The 15,409-nt window shown below is 39.8% G+C and overlaps 1 protein-coding gene and 1 pseudogene across 1 annotated transcript; both read right to left on the bottom strand.

Moving 5' to 3' along the window:
- Nucleotides 1-1,008: 1,008 nt before the first annotated feature.
- Nucleotides 1,009-3,329, bottom strand: LOC115682038 (purine permease 21-like; annotated as a pseudogene).
- Nucleotides 3,330-4,959: 1,630 nt separating this feature from the next.
- LOC115682083 (purine permease 21-like) lies at nt 4,960-6,150 on the bottom strand. The gene has a single exon (XM_056319809.1). The coding sequence runs from the start codon at nt 6,148-6,150 to the stop codon at nt 4,960-4,962; it is 1,191 nt and encodes a 396-aa protein (XP_056175784.1).
- Between the last annotated feature and the right edge of the window lie 9,259 nt (nt 6,151-15,409).

Raw genomic sequence — 15,409 nt, 5'->3', positions numbered from 1 at the left:
TAGGAATCTGAATCTCTTTTTCAAGGGTGGATACATCGTTTTTAGGAAAGAAACCCCGCCCGAGGATAATGCTGAGATCTCCCTTTGATTTCTTTCTCTCTCGCGCGTTTTATGTCCACCTGATCAGCCAGATCCTTTTTCCGTTTCTGTTCCTTTACTGTCCAAAATTTTATTTCCTTCCTTCTTTTATGTTTCCTGAACAGAAATATTGGTCTAACTTTTGGATTTTGCCTTGGGAAAAAGCCACAAAAATCTCCAAAGTACGTCCACACATTTATCATGAACTTTTTAAGACATCAAAAATCTCAAATTATGCGACTGTGATACATTTACCCTAAACTTTTTCTTATGACATAAAAAATCTCGAAGTTGTACCTATGTGACACATTTACCCTCCGTCAAGGTTCCGTTAGATGATTTTTCAGCTAAAACAATATCGTTTTTATTTCACTTAAACCACATGAGCGTCATGTCAACACTTTTTGCTTTCTGGACTCTATGTAAGAGACTTTTAACGGTTTTCATGTATAGAATCTTGACGGAGGGTAATGTGTCACACAAGTACAAGTTTGGAAATTTTGGTATCACGAAAAAATTTATGGTAAATGTATTACAGTGGACATAGTTTATACTTTTTTATGGCCTTTGCCATTTTGCCTTAACGGGGCCAAGTGTATATATAATTCCTTGAATGCATGCGTGAATGGGCCTCTCATGCGCCATCAGGAGTGTCGGTGACCGTCTATATGTTTGCTCTTTTCGCAAATTCTTATCCTCCAAAATTTGGCTCTCTCGTAAGTCCAAATTCGTTTAGCATATCGGACCAATTCAAATACAATTCACAACCAGGTCAACGTAGATGAAATTTAATTAATGCGGACATGTTAGGCTGTTAGAAACATTTTCAATCATCTTAATCTGTGCCTTGTTTTTGTTTTATCTCCAAACGGTCACAGCAAGCAATTACATCTCGCTACCCGAACTTGGTTAAACAGAAACTAAAACACATTATCTATAATAATCCACAAATGGAGCATTTTGTTCCGATCCCACACTTACCTTATCCCCAACAACACTCCTCCCTTGAGCCTTCAACTTGGCATCGTCTAAATAATATTGGTACACATAAGAAACGAACCCCCAAATGGCCAAGATCATAGCCATCACCTTGACCCCATCCATCGTCTCCCCAAAGAACACGACCGCGAAAATGGGCACAATCGGCAACCCCACCACGCTAATAGAGTTCGAGAACAAAGACGACGCTTCGAATATCAACCCGACTGTGCCGATGGTGAACACCTGCCAAGCAATTGCCGTCCCGACCAAGTTCATCACATAGCTCACCTTCCCAAGTTCATACCCATCCATCTCTCTCCCCAGATGCTCCCACTCACCACTCCCAAACAACCCCACCACAATAATCACACTAGCCACTAAAGATGGGTACACAATCATGTTTAAAACTGCCCTAAGCGTCACCGTCCTTATGACCCTCCTAAAGCAAAGTTGGTCTAAGGATAGGAGAAGCCCATAACCAGCTGATGCCCCAGTGGTGCACACAAACCCTAGCGCATATTTCCCTCTGGAGACCCCGTGGGGTCATCTGAATTTGATTGGAACACAAGGAGGGTTGAGGAGATTGTAAGGAGGACTAGGGAGTTGATGATGTAGGGGGTGAACATTTGGGCATTTAGGAAGAAGGAGAAGAGGGCATTGAAGGCCAACTGAGAGGAGCAAATGAGGGAGTAGGTGGAGACAGGGAGGTACAAGAGGCCAAGTGAGTATAAATAGCAATCTAGGGACACAATTGTACCCAGAGAGAGGTACACAAGGGCAAGGCTTTTGAGAGAGGGTGATTGTGATTCAGATTGAGCTTGTGGGTGTGTTTGGGTGTGGGGGTTATCTGGGGCACTGGGGGGTTTGGGGGTGGGGATAAAATAGAGAAGGAAAATAATTGGGAAGCCCAAAAGCTGGACAAGTGTGGCGAGCCACTTGCTGTTGCCTCCTTTGTTGTAGTAGAGCGTCCCAAGGAGTGTGCCCACCGATTGGCCAGAGAGCACAAAGAGTGAGTAGAGTGCCACTCTAATCCACCACCAGAAGTTCATGGGTTTAGGGGTTATTTTTGCTTGACTACTGGTGATGGTGCGGGTGGGAAGGGATGAATTCTCTTCTTTCACTTTTTGATCACCTGGTCATATATTAAATAGCAAAATAATTAAGGGTTTTAATTAGTAAGACAGAGAGAGTACAAATGGCACAAAAAATGGTGAAATCCAAGTAAATTCGATAACTAGTCACAATTAATCAGAATATTCGAATATTACGGCTATGACCAGATTCATAATTTAGCGAGTACGTCATGTCTATACCAAATGTAGGAGTTACTTAATTATGTATTTGTAATGTATGAGCAAATAAAGTAATATGTGTCAAGACAATGTGTTTAAGTTAAACTTTTACTTTCGAACCATTTTTCTTCGTGTGAAGAAGTAGAACTTTCTTTTTTTTGGGGGAGAAATTGCTAGGATCTAGACCTTTTATTTTTTGGGAAAACAGCTAGGATTGATAAATGCAATACCATCTTCACTAGATCACCATGACGTGTATATAGAATCGCACGCGGGGACTAAAGCAAGTCCATCTCCAAAGGACAACGTTGTTTACCCAAGTTGATGATCTTGGGTGAAGTTGACCTACCCCACCGCAAAGACTTTTCATTGGCATTATCATCGTAATTAATAAAATGATTACCAAATGTTTCAGATTGTTGTCAAATGAAGTGAAAGTACACATACTCTATGGCAGACATTTCATCCGACACATGTAGAGTGAAATAAAATAATAAAGTTCAATTATACAAAATATATCACGCAACTTTATTGGTCATTTACTCGTCTATGAGATCACCTTGGTGGTGCAAGAAGGGGTGGAATTTGCTGCAAAAAAGGCACATTTGTACTTTTGCTTGTCCAGGGGAAGAAGCAGAAGTTAAGAGTCCTAGGATTCATCAAAGTCCAGGAGTATGAGCTTACGTTGTTGAAAGTTTTAGCTGTTCACATGACGCATTTAAACATCTAAATCTCCAAATCACAAACAAAACAAAACACAGAGTAGTAGGGAGAGAAGTAAATATATGCATGGTGGTTATTTTCCCCCCGTCCTTTGTCCCCATCTCAATCCATTTCATCATTTTGCTTCTCATAATCGATGCATGAACTCCATTGCAAACTCAATTAATTCAGATATTGGTAAATTCTTCAAGAATTGGACTTACCCGCGATGTGGAGTTGCAGTTCTTGTATATGATGATGAGCGAGTTCTCCCATGGCGGGGATGAGAGAGAGAGAGAACCCAGAAGAGAGTGATACAATATTATAAAAGCTGAGAGAGTGTTAAGACAGAGACCAACCAGAGATGAAAGATGAAGGGGAGGTTTTCTCCAACATATATACCTGATAAAATATCTACTTTGGTAAGGGAAAAAATATTAATCATTTAAAAGAGAAATTGATGTGTTAAATAATGTGCATATAAGAAACTGGGTTTGCAAAACTAATGTGTTAAATAATGTGATGGACCATAGATTGACATTAAGCAAGCGGAGGATATTATGTCCCTAGTAAGAGTCTATTTTTATTTCGGTATATTAACATGATAGTTCAGTCTTAACTTACTTCCTAGCGTTTTCCTTCATCTATTACTGCACTATTGTTCAAACTCTAAACTAATTTAATATGACCCATTTATAATGTTTCATTTGAAACCTATGTTGGATACTTCAGTAGATTTTTCCGTAGAGTGGAGTCATCTTCCTAAAATCATGCTCAAACCAAGGAAAAAGGACCCCAAAAAATGAAATGGTTCGATAGCTTATCTTCTTAGTTCAGATTAGTTGAGATTGACAAGGATGTCATTATGTCATACAGATTTATCCTTTCAATAGAAAAGTCTCAAGTTTACGTAATGAACACGAGGCAAAAGCTCATCCCAGTGGTCTAAGAGGAAGCTTTTATCATTTGAACTACCTCACTCTCACGGAGCCAAAGAAAAAAAGAAGGAAGATGTTCTAATAAAAGTATTGTGTGCTTTGTTTGCTACGTACGTAAGCTCGAAATGGCGACACTCTAGCAGATATTATCGACATGTAGTACACTCAATTTTTGGCTAATTTGTCGAAATCTAAAATATTATTCAAATATTAAACAAATATAACAAATGTATACATAAATTTGTGTGTCACTATTTAGACACGGCGAGAATTTCATATACGACGAGAGACGTACTGATGTGCGACAATTTGGTTGGTGCCACAAAAAAAGAAGCCAAAGAAGAGAAATGTATTGAAATTCAATGTCGAGGCAAGTTTTATCGGATCTGCTTGGGTTTAGCTGATTCCGCCGAATGCCGTAACCCCGGAACAAAACAAACAAAACCAAACAAAACAGAAATGTATTTCCTAAGTAAAACTTGTTCCTGCTTCAAGTCCATAGTAAGCATTTTATTTAATGAATAATTAATTTTGCATGAAGTATAGAGAATTAGTGAGTATAGTTTTCGGTCAGGATCAAAGAAGTAGTCGAGGCTAAGGTGCCAGTTTCAAAAGAGCTCGGGTAAAAATCACAAAACTAGAACTATGACTCTACTTGTTTCACAGAAATTGAATAATTTCAAAAAAAAAAATTCATTGGCTAATTATTTTAAGCGATACAAGTGATCATCTCTAAGGAAAATATTTTCCAAACCATTCATTTTCCACAAAACAAACGTATCCCATAAGCCACTTCACTTTGCATATTTAGGTTTATGACTAATGACATCTGTTAGTAAAGTGCTCTTACTTTTACGTAAAATGCAAATCTGTTCCTTGTTATTTATCTCCAAACGGTTACAGTAGGAAATTACCTCTCTCTACTTAAAGTTGGCTAAACACAAACTAAAACACTCCACCATCTTTAATCATTCACCAACCCTAGCAATCGAAGCATTTAGTGCCGATCCCACACTAGTTTCATCCCCACCAACGCTTGTCCTTTGAGCCTTCAGCTTGGCATCATCCAAATAATATTGGTAGACATAAGAAACGAACCCCCAAACGGCCAAGATCATAGCCATCACCTTGACCCCATCCATGCTGTCCCCGAAGAACACGACCGCGAAAATGGGCACGATCGGCAAGCCCACCACACTAATCGAGTTCGAGAACAAAGACGACGCGTCTAATATCAACCCAATTGTGCCAATGGTGAACACTTGCCAAGAAATTGCCGTACCGACCAAGTTCATCACATACCTCACCTTGCCAAGCTCATACTCGTCCATCTCTCTCCCCAGATGCTCCCACTCACCACTCCCAAGCAACCCCGCCACAATAATCGCACTAGCCAATAAAGATGGGTACACGATCATGTTCAAAACTGCCCTAAGCGTCACCTTCCTTATGACCCTGCTAAAGCAAAGTTGGGTCAAGGACAGGACAAGACCATAACCAGCTGATGCCCCAATGGTGCACACAAACCCTAGTGCATATTTCCCTGCGGAAACCCCCTTGTGGTCTTCTGAATCTGATTGGAACACAAGGAGGGCTGAGGAGATGGTGAGGAGGACTAGGGAGTTTGTGATGTAGGGGGTGAACTTTTGGGCATTTAGGAAGAAGGCGAAGAGGGCATTGAAGGCCAATTGGGAGGAGCAAATGAGGGAGAAGGTGGAGACAGGGAGGTACAAGAGGCCAACTGAGTATAAATAGCCATTTAGGGCCACAAGTGTCCCAAGAGAGATGTACGCAAGGGCAAGGCTCTTGAGAGGGGTTGATTGTGATTGAGATTGAGCTTGTGCATCTATTTGGATTTGTGGGTTATTAGGGTCACTTGGTTGTTTGGGTGTGGGGATGAAGTAGAGGAGGAGGAGGATTGGGAAGCCCGCAAGCTGGGCAAATGCGGCAAGCCACTTGCTGCTGCCTCCTTTGGTGTAGTAGAGCCTCCCAAGGAGCGTGCCCACCGATTGGCCAGAGAGCACAAAGAGTGAGTAGAGAGCCACTCTAATCCACCACAAGAAGTTCATGGGTTTAGGGGTTATCGTTGCTTGACTATTGGTGATGATGCTTGTGGGGTGGGATGAGTTCTGTTCTTTGGCTTCTTGATCATCTGTCATATATTCGACAGCAATTTAATTATGGTGGTTAACCGGTAAGAGAGAGAACATAAATGGCACAAAAAACGGTGGAATCCAAATAAATTCGACAACTAGTCACAATGAATCGGAATATTTGACTATTACGACCATGAACAATTCATAATTTAATGAATACCTTATGTTTATATCAAACATAGGAATTACCTAACTATATATTTGTAATAATTGAGCGAACAAAGTAACATGTGTCAAGACGAGGTATCTTATAAATGCAATACCATCTTTACTAGATTCAGATTGTTGTCGAATGAAGTGAAAGTACATATACTTTATTGTATAAATTTGCAATGTTTGACCTACCCCACCGCAAAGACTTTTCATTTTATCATTGTTATCATAAATGATTACTAAAAGTTTCAGATTGTTGTCAAATGAAGTGAAAGTACATAGACTCTATTGTATACATGTGCATATACTATATACAGAGTGGCAGGGATACATAGTTGAACTACTTCACGGTGGAGTGAAATAAAATAAGAAAGGTTACTTAAAAAAACAGATATCACGCAATTTTGGTGGCCATGTACTCGTCTACGAGATTACCTCGGTCATAGCAAAAGGGGTGGAATTTGCTGCAAAAATGATGATGAAAAGGAAAACACTTGCCCAAAAGACTTTCTATTCAGTATTCACAGCTAACTGTCAAACGCACGTTTGTCATAGTGAACATAAATCGTTAAATGAAAGACTATGATGTTAATCTCAGTTCCATGCATTTAGACTAAAATAATGGGCCAATGGTTGTGTATAGATTCAATTTGACAGATATTCAATTAGACAAATTATAGGGTTAATTCCAAAAAAAAGCACCAACTTTAGGTCGAGGGACAATTTTGACTCGAACTTTTTGTTGTCTCATAAAAAAAGTATTAACTTTAGGTCGAGGAACAATTCTGACCCGAACTTTTTTTTGTCTCGTAAAAAAGTACACACTTTAGGTCGAGTGACAATTATAGCCCCAACTTTTTTTTGTCTCGTAAAAAAGTACCAACTTTCACCCTGATCCCAAATATGGCCCCCTGTTGACTTAAAATCCTTGATTATCCAACTTGACTATTCCACCTTAGCAATAAATCTACGTGACTTGCTAACTAAATTTAAAGCACTATTCATTATCTTATTTTCTGAACCACAACTTGAAGAATAACGGTGAAACTATTCGTCTTCTTCACTTCACCGGCAAGTCAAAAATATCTCTAGATTGAATCTCTCTAGCCAGACTTCATCATTTTGTTGTAATCTGAAGCTGTAGACCACCGCCCGTCGACAGACGCCATGGACGAGATTCGTCAGACTCACCACCATAACCTTTTTTCTCAAACAATGGTGAATTTAGACAGAAAGTTAACGGGGGGGCTAGATTTGGGATCAGGGTAAAAGTTGGTGATTTTTTATGAGACAAAAAAAAGTTCGGGCCAAAATTGTCACTCGACCTAAAGTGTGTATTTTTTTACGAGACAAAAAAAAGTTTAGGCCAGAATTGTCTTTCGACCTAAAGTTGGTGCTTTTTAATGTGACAAAAAAAAGTTCGGGCCAAAATTATCCTTCGATCTAAAGTTGGTGTTTTTTTTTGGAATTAACCCACAAACTATAATTTTACAATTGTCAATCACGCATGATTCCAACTGTTTTAAATGGGTTTGGCTTTTTACTGTAACAACAAAAAAGGGCACCTTAATTCCATAGATCTCGGCCCACAGAAATATATAACAAACATCATGGATGCGTATGACTCAAGTCTAAACCCAGGAAGATGGCCCAAATATGAAATTATTTGTATTTAGTGTTGTCGAAAATAGAAGATAAAGGTAGATTCAGCACAATGCGCAATGTCTAATATTTTTGAATTGATATAGATGTTGATTTTTTATCAACATTGATAGTTTGATTCACTATCGATATAGTAGACTCACATGGTTGATTAAAAGGACTGTAGAATTTCAAATTTTGGCCCAACAACAAAAATGAAGGATGATCAAATGGTTCAGGTCCAAAAAGGCATTTTTGTACTTTTGCTTTTCCGGGCGAAGAAGCAGAAGTTGAAAGTCCTAGGATTCATCAAAAGTGCTGGAATAGGAGCTTATGGTGTTGAAAGTTTGAGATTGTTCAAATGAAACATTTAAACATCTGGATCTTCAAAACACAATACGAAATAAAACACAGATGAGCAGGAGAGAAGTGAATATATGCATGGTGGTTATGTTCTTCCCCTTCTGTTGTGCTTATATCTCAATCCCATGCATCATTTTTCTTCTCATGATCGATGCTTGAATTCCATTGCATAGCTCAGTTAATTCAGATGTTGGCAAACTTTTCAAGAATGGGACTTACCCGGGACATGGAGATGCAGTTCCTAAGGATGATGATGAGCTAGTTCTCCCCATGTCGGAGACTTGAGAGAGAGAATGCAGAAGAGGGTGATAGATATTATGAAAGCTGAGAGAGTATTGAGAAGAAACCAACAAGAGACGAAAGAATAGAGGAGGTTTCTATGTATGTATGCTGTCCCACATGCTACTTTTTCTAACACATCGGATCTAAGCAAGTCTTTAAAAGGCTTCATCTCGAGAATTCAGGATCATTGGAATGTAAAACTTATAGAAGGTATACTCTTTTCCTAGGGAAAACAAAAACACATAGAGAATTAGGGGTATAAGATGTGCAGCCACCGGCACGATAAAATAAAGAACATTAAAAAAATTATTTAAAAAAAAAAGGAAAATGAATCTCTTCCAAGTTATTGGGTGATAACAGGTTTCTCTGAAACATGCACAGCTTCCAAATTAGAGGGGAGGACTCGGACTCTAGGCGGTTACCACAAAACATAGAGAGGGAGGATCGCCGCACGGTGGTGTTGTGTAACTCGAAGGAGGTCAATGGCGATGTCGGATGAGTTTACTTTGTAAGAGCAGATATATTTCATGTGATGTTTACATCATGCAACACTGACACATGATATAACAAATCAATTGAAATCAAATGACTCCAGAATCTAAGCACTAAACAGGATAGGATGCGTATCGCATGAGACACGTAACTAGTCAGTCATGCCAACCCTATGTCCAACCCATAAACTATTCTCTTGTTTAGTAGAGCGTGCAAGTAAGTTTGGAACATCCAAAATGAACATATTTTAATTTGCCAACACCTAAAAGGAATTATTGCATATCCAAAATTTTTAGCGTTTTAGTAGTCATGAATACATAAGAAGTTGGATCTGCAACATCGACGTGTTAAATAATGTAATGGACCAATGGTTGATATTAACCAAGCGGATGATAACAGTCCCCGGGAAAAGTCTATTAAATCGTTCACTATAGTAACATTGTTGGTCGGGCTTGGCTAGTTGTCCGAACTCTGAACTAATTTGGTAGGACCCATTTATAATGTTTGATAACATGTGTGTACTTTAGCACATTTTCGGGTAATGTAGAGTGATCTTCCTAAATCATACTTTAGCACATTTTCGGGTAATGTAGAGTGATCTTCCTAAATCATGCTTAAACCAAAGAGAAAAGACCCCCAAAAAATGAAATGATTTGATAACCAATGTATACTTTAGTTCATGTTAGTTGAGATAAACAAGGATGTCATTACGTCAAAGACATTTACCTGGGGGTCTCACTAGCTATTGAGTCTCAACTTTACGTTGTGAATTGTAGGAGATATGCTATACATGAAATTATGTAGTTGGGGTCTCCGTGAAAGTAATGTGTGTTTTGTTTGTCATGTACGTAAGCTCGAAATGTGGACACTCTTACAGATATTATCGATGTGTAGTAGACTCAATATTGTACATTTCTGTCAAAATCTAAAATATTATTTAAACATTAAAAAAATAAAAAAAATTATAGATGAATTTACATGTCTAACATTTGTACAATGTGAAAATTTTACGACAAAATCAAAGTGTATGCCATGAGATTTATAAAGGTAAACTAAACAAATAAAAATAAAAGTCATTCAATACACACCTCATTGAATGAAGTTCAAGTATTCATAATTATCACAGAGCATATCGCCAGGGTTGGATTGAGTAATTTTGTTGTGTGTATTTGGACCGTCCTAAATCCATTGTATGGATACCAATTTGTCCTAAACTTTTCAATTTTGGAAATTTAGTCTTAAACCTTTACGTAAACTTTCAATGTGGCCGTTCCGGCTAATTTTTGCTGGAAATCAGTAATGTGGCAATATACAACGTAGAACGGCTTATGATGACTAAACCGTCATATCAGCGATTTTCGGTGAAAAATGACCAAAAGGACTGCATCCAAATTTCACGCAGAGATTTAGAACAAAATTGACAAAATTGAAAAGTTTAAAACTGAATTTAAAGATTAATTAGGCAATTTTTCTTGTCGTGAGGGGAGATATCTAAATGGGCAACAACTATTGCCAAAAGAAAAAATGTATTGAAATTCAATCATGAGGCAAAGTTTTATAAGATCTGCTTGGATTTATCTGATTGCGCCGAACGCCGAACCCGGAACAGAGCAAACAAGAACACAAAACAAAGGGAAAGTTTTATGAGACTAAAATACGACTTGTTCCTACTTAAGCCAAACTTGTTCCTAAACCAAGTCCGTCGTAGTCGAGGCTAAGACACCGGTTTTGGAAGAGCCCACATCAAAATCACAAAATGGTCGAGTTTCGGGTTGGATTGGGCCAAGCACACATGTGTAATGTTTCGGGTCAGGTGGGGCTGGGCTAAAGGGTGATTACTCTTCTGTAATTTTGCAATAGTGTGGGAGACAGAAACTTTATTAAAAATCGTTTATATGCGTGCATTTTATGTAAAAGTAAGAGTAATTTACTAATAGAGGCAGTTACATAATCTAAATATGTAAAGTAAAGTAGATCATAATTCTAGTTCTGTGATTTATAGGGGTGTCAACGGGTCGGTTTTTCATAATACCCGACCCAACCCGAAACATTACTGATTACTCGTGTGCTTGGCCCGACTCGACCCGAGACCTGAGCATTTTGATTTCTCATTAAATGACACCAAAGAATAAAAAAAAATTTAGTTATTAGATACGGTATTTAAAACAATTCTCTCTTTTCTAAAATTCGATTAAACTGATAATACATTAATTCTTGATTTTATCACAACACTGTGAACTGTATCAAGGAAAATGAAGTTATATTCTTGTTCACATACCATACCCTATATATTCTCTATGCAATTGTATATGTTTACTTTATCCATATAAGAATTACACTACACATTTTCCTACTCCAAGAAGATTGAGAAATTTATTTTGAAGCTATTGGAGGTACGATATCACGGAGAGAGACGATGATAGAAGGGACGGATTCTTCGAGGAGAGAGATGACGATGGGGCTAGGGCTTCAATCACGGAGGAGAGAGATGACGATACGATGATCAGCCGGGGTTTGATTCGAGCAGCTTACATGTTTCAGTACGCTTCGGTTCGGCTCTTTCGGGGCCGTGACACGAATGAAACCGAAACTGTTATAATAACCATATTTTTAAGTCATTACACGAACCGGATGAGACCCGACCCGAAATGACATGAAACTTTCGGTTCAGATTGGGCTTTTTGACAGCCCTGTTATTTTCTACCAGTAAGGTTTCGAATAATAAATTACACTGTCAACTTTGATATGATATTAAAGTAAGAGGTCCTAAACTATCCTACTCTACGTTTTTCTTTAGTAATCCATTTACTAGTCTTCTCAAAATTTGCATCATTAGGGATTGCATCATTCTACAGTTTGCCCTGCGCTTTAAACCATCCATGTTAAATTTTTATGCGGTAAACATTTTTACACACTCAACAACTTAAACTCCCATTCCTTAAAAAATTCTGGCAACTCAAGGAATATTTAGATGAATAGGTGAGCTAAAACAAAACAAAAAACGCATGTTCTATTTCCGCATCCTTATTGGCTCTTAACACCTCCTATCATATTTTTTTTTATCATATGGATTTGACTACATTATCCGTCCCACTTTTTATTTTAAATTATTTCTTTCATTTTTTTATTCTTTTTCTTGTGTTTCAATTTTACTAGAGAAGAAAATATCAATGCTTCTCCCAAACAACATTTGTTAAGGTCAAATGCGGAGTCAATTGTTGATTTAAGATTATTTCTTGCCTTCTTTTGTTCTTTTTTTGATTTGTTTCCCTTTTCTTTTTGCATTCGAAACAAAATCGATATTTCTCTTTTCCAAAAAAATAGTTTATTTGGTAGATAGCTAACGAACTATTGTGTTAATGAGTTGATATTTCTCTTTTTTTGTACTAGGAAACTATCATTCAAAAAATAACCTAAGCATAAGTAAGAGTGCAAAAAACCATAGACCAGTTTTTGTATTCATTTCGTTTAACTATAACTTTTATATGTATCATTATGTTGTAGTCTGTGGATTTTAACTGCTTAACTTTCATTTTATTTGGTGAATCTAGTAGTCCAATTTCGATGTAATTTTCATGCCATCATTGCACAATGGTTTACAAGATACTTTTAAAAAAATTTAAAAATATGACAAATTTAAGCACCTAAAAAATTCTAAACATCCATTATTATCTTGCAAATGCAAAAGAAAATGCCCCCTAAACATTATAACATAAAACACTATCTTTAAATTATGGCAATTGTAATCGCATTATAAGATAACCCATTCAAACCATTTACAAAAACATATCTTTTGTCAATTTTAAATGCATAAAAATTTTCATAGAACCACCAATGAAAAGAAAATTATACTCAAAGTACAAATGTGCCGCAATAATAACAAGTTGCATTTGCAACTTAATAAAATAAATCATCTATTCAGCTGCTTTGCTCCCTTCGAAAAGGCTACTCTCTTGAAATTTTTTTTACCTTAATCAGATAATAAAATTTTTCAATTACACTAGTAAGAAAGTCAATATTTACTTAAAACAAACATATATCAAGGAATAATTTTCAATTTTATAGTGTGAAAAGCTCCAACCTTATAGTACGTCTTTCAAGTTGAATTGTTACATGCTTGAGTGCTCTGTACGTACTGTATTTCACCACCATGAATTCCAATGGTGTAAGGACCCGGGGTCTACACTGTGTAATATTGTCCGCTTTGGGCCCATGACCCTCACGGCTTTAAAACGCGTTGTCTTGGGTAGAGGCGCTCTCTGACCCTTCCTCCCCCAAGCCCAATATTGTCCTCTTTGGGGCGCAAGCTCACAGGCCAGACCCACCCCTCAAGGCTTTGTTCTCAGCACGCAGCAGAAGCTCGTGTGAAACGCGTTACACAGAGTAGAGAACCCAAGCCTTATAAACTAGCCCAGGACTCCCCCCTAAGCGATGTGGGACAAGAGACATGCCCCCCCTTGCCATCCTAGAAGCCTGACAGGAGCCGCTCTTTGTCCAGGCCCTTTGGCCCCGGCGACCACTCCCCGCCCTCGTCGAACCGGGTCGTTACATTCTCCCTTCCTTCGAGCACAGCGTCCTCACTGTGGCCCCACACGCGGTCGGGAGTCGGCTCTGATACAATTTGTAAGGACTCGGGGTCTACACTGTGTAATATTGTCCGCTTTGGGCCCACTGACCCTCACGGCTTTAAAACGCGTTGTCTTGGGTAGAGGCGCTCTCTGGCCCTTCCTCCCCCATGCCCAATATTGTCCTCTTTGGGGCGCAAGCCCACAAGCCAGACCCACCCCTCGAGGCTTTGTTCTCAGCACGCAGCGGAAGCTCGTGTGAAACGCGTTACACAGAGTAGAGAACCCAAGCCTTATAAACTAGCCTAGGACTCCCCCCTAAGCGATGTGGGATAAGAGACATGCCCCCCCTTGCCATCCTAGAAGCCTGCCAGGAGCCGCTCCTTGTCCAGGCCCTCTGGCCCCGGCGACCACTCCCCGCCCTCGTCGAACCGGGTCGTTGCATTATTCAAAACGGGGATGTCACGCCCCGAACCCCTACGAGCTCGCGACATCCCCTGCTCCGGTCGAAATGATGCGACGTCCCAGGAACGTCGCCGACCCAATCCAAACATCAGAGCCACATGCGGAAGCAGATATAAAAACCCCGGACAAAAAGATGACGACAACGGGGTAGAACACCACAACAATCAAACAACAACATCTTCATACAGCACCAAACATTTTGCCTTATTTCAGACATAAATACAGACGAACATACTCCGCCACCGTTTTAACAAAAGATCAAGGTCTGGTTAACTTAACTTCCCTATGGGTCAACCCGATTTACACAACCCCTAAAATATCCTAAGGAAAGCCTACTGGTCGCCCTTCCGCTCTGCTTCTGATTCTTCGGGTTTGAGCCTCCGGACACTCACCTACAATTCCACCAGGCACCAAAGGTGGTTCCTCGAACTTCCAAAAAGAGAAGGCAAACTTCCCGGGTCTAAGGCTGGGGGTCTGAAAGTGGCGGTTATACAACCGTGAGACGAATCTCAATAAGTGTACAACCCCAAACCCCACGTAGGCACTCACGTACTGCCAGACAAAAACACACATAACACACAATGATCAGCCAAACTAATAATCACATGCGACCCTACCTGGAATTCCTCACGCACATCCCTGCACGTTAGTCAACCACACAGCCAGTATGCCACAGAAATACATCACCGTCGCGCGCGTGCCCCGATTATAGAGCAAAACCCACTTGGGCACGTCCCATACCATGCTTAGCAGTTTTTACCCCATAATCGAGCATCACACCACGCGATACAAACACACTCGCACACCAACTCACACCACACGCCACTTTCTTAATTTCACTCGTCCCGCCAATTCTTGCTCATTCTCAGCCTTTCCACCACTACTGCGCCCGCGTAAAACGCATCAGGCCAACGGTCTTCTGACCTCGTCAGGCATCGTCACCCCGTCGGGCCGGGCATCGTCACCTCGTCAGGGACGGCATCGTCCCGCGTAAACATACACGCCTCAGGACGGAATCCTACACACACTTTCCTTCTACCGCGCCCGCGTAAAACGCATCAGGCCAACGGTCTTCTGACCACGTTAGGCATCGACACCTCGTCAGGCCGGGCATCGTCACCTCGTCAGGGACGGCATCGTCCCGCGTAAACGTACACGCCTCAGGACGGATCCTTTCCAACCAATCCCACACATCCGTACCTTCGTTCCATTCATATCACATCTATCATACGGTCACACACAGCCTCACTTACACACAGCCACACATACGCACGGCCAAACACCACACCTCACACACATGC

This window comes from Syzygium oleosum, unplaced genomic scaffold (genome assembly GCF_021117445.2).
Source record: "Syzygium oleosum isolate NSW1041296 unplaced genomic scaffold, Sole_v2.1 Sole_v2.18, whole genome shotgun sequence".
Lineage (NCBI taxonomy): Eukaryota > Viridiplantae > Streptophyta > Magnoliopsida > Myrtales > Myrtaceae > Syzygium > Syzygium oleosum.
This window is presented reverse-complemented; position numbering and strand designations above follow the sequence as displayed.

What these genes read in the sequence shown, in the direction of transcription:
- LOC115682083 (XM_056319809.1), bottom strand. Translation starts at nt 6,150, where the DNA reads ATGACAGATGATCAAGAAGCCAAAGAACAGAACTCATCCCACCCCACA.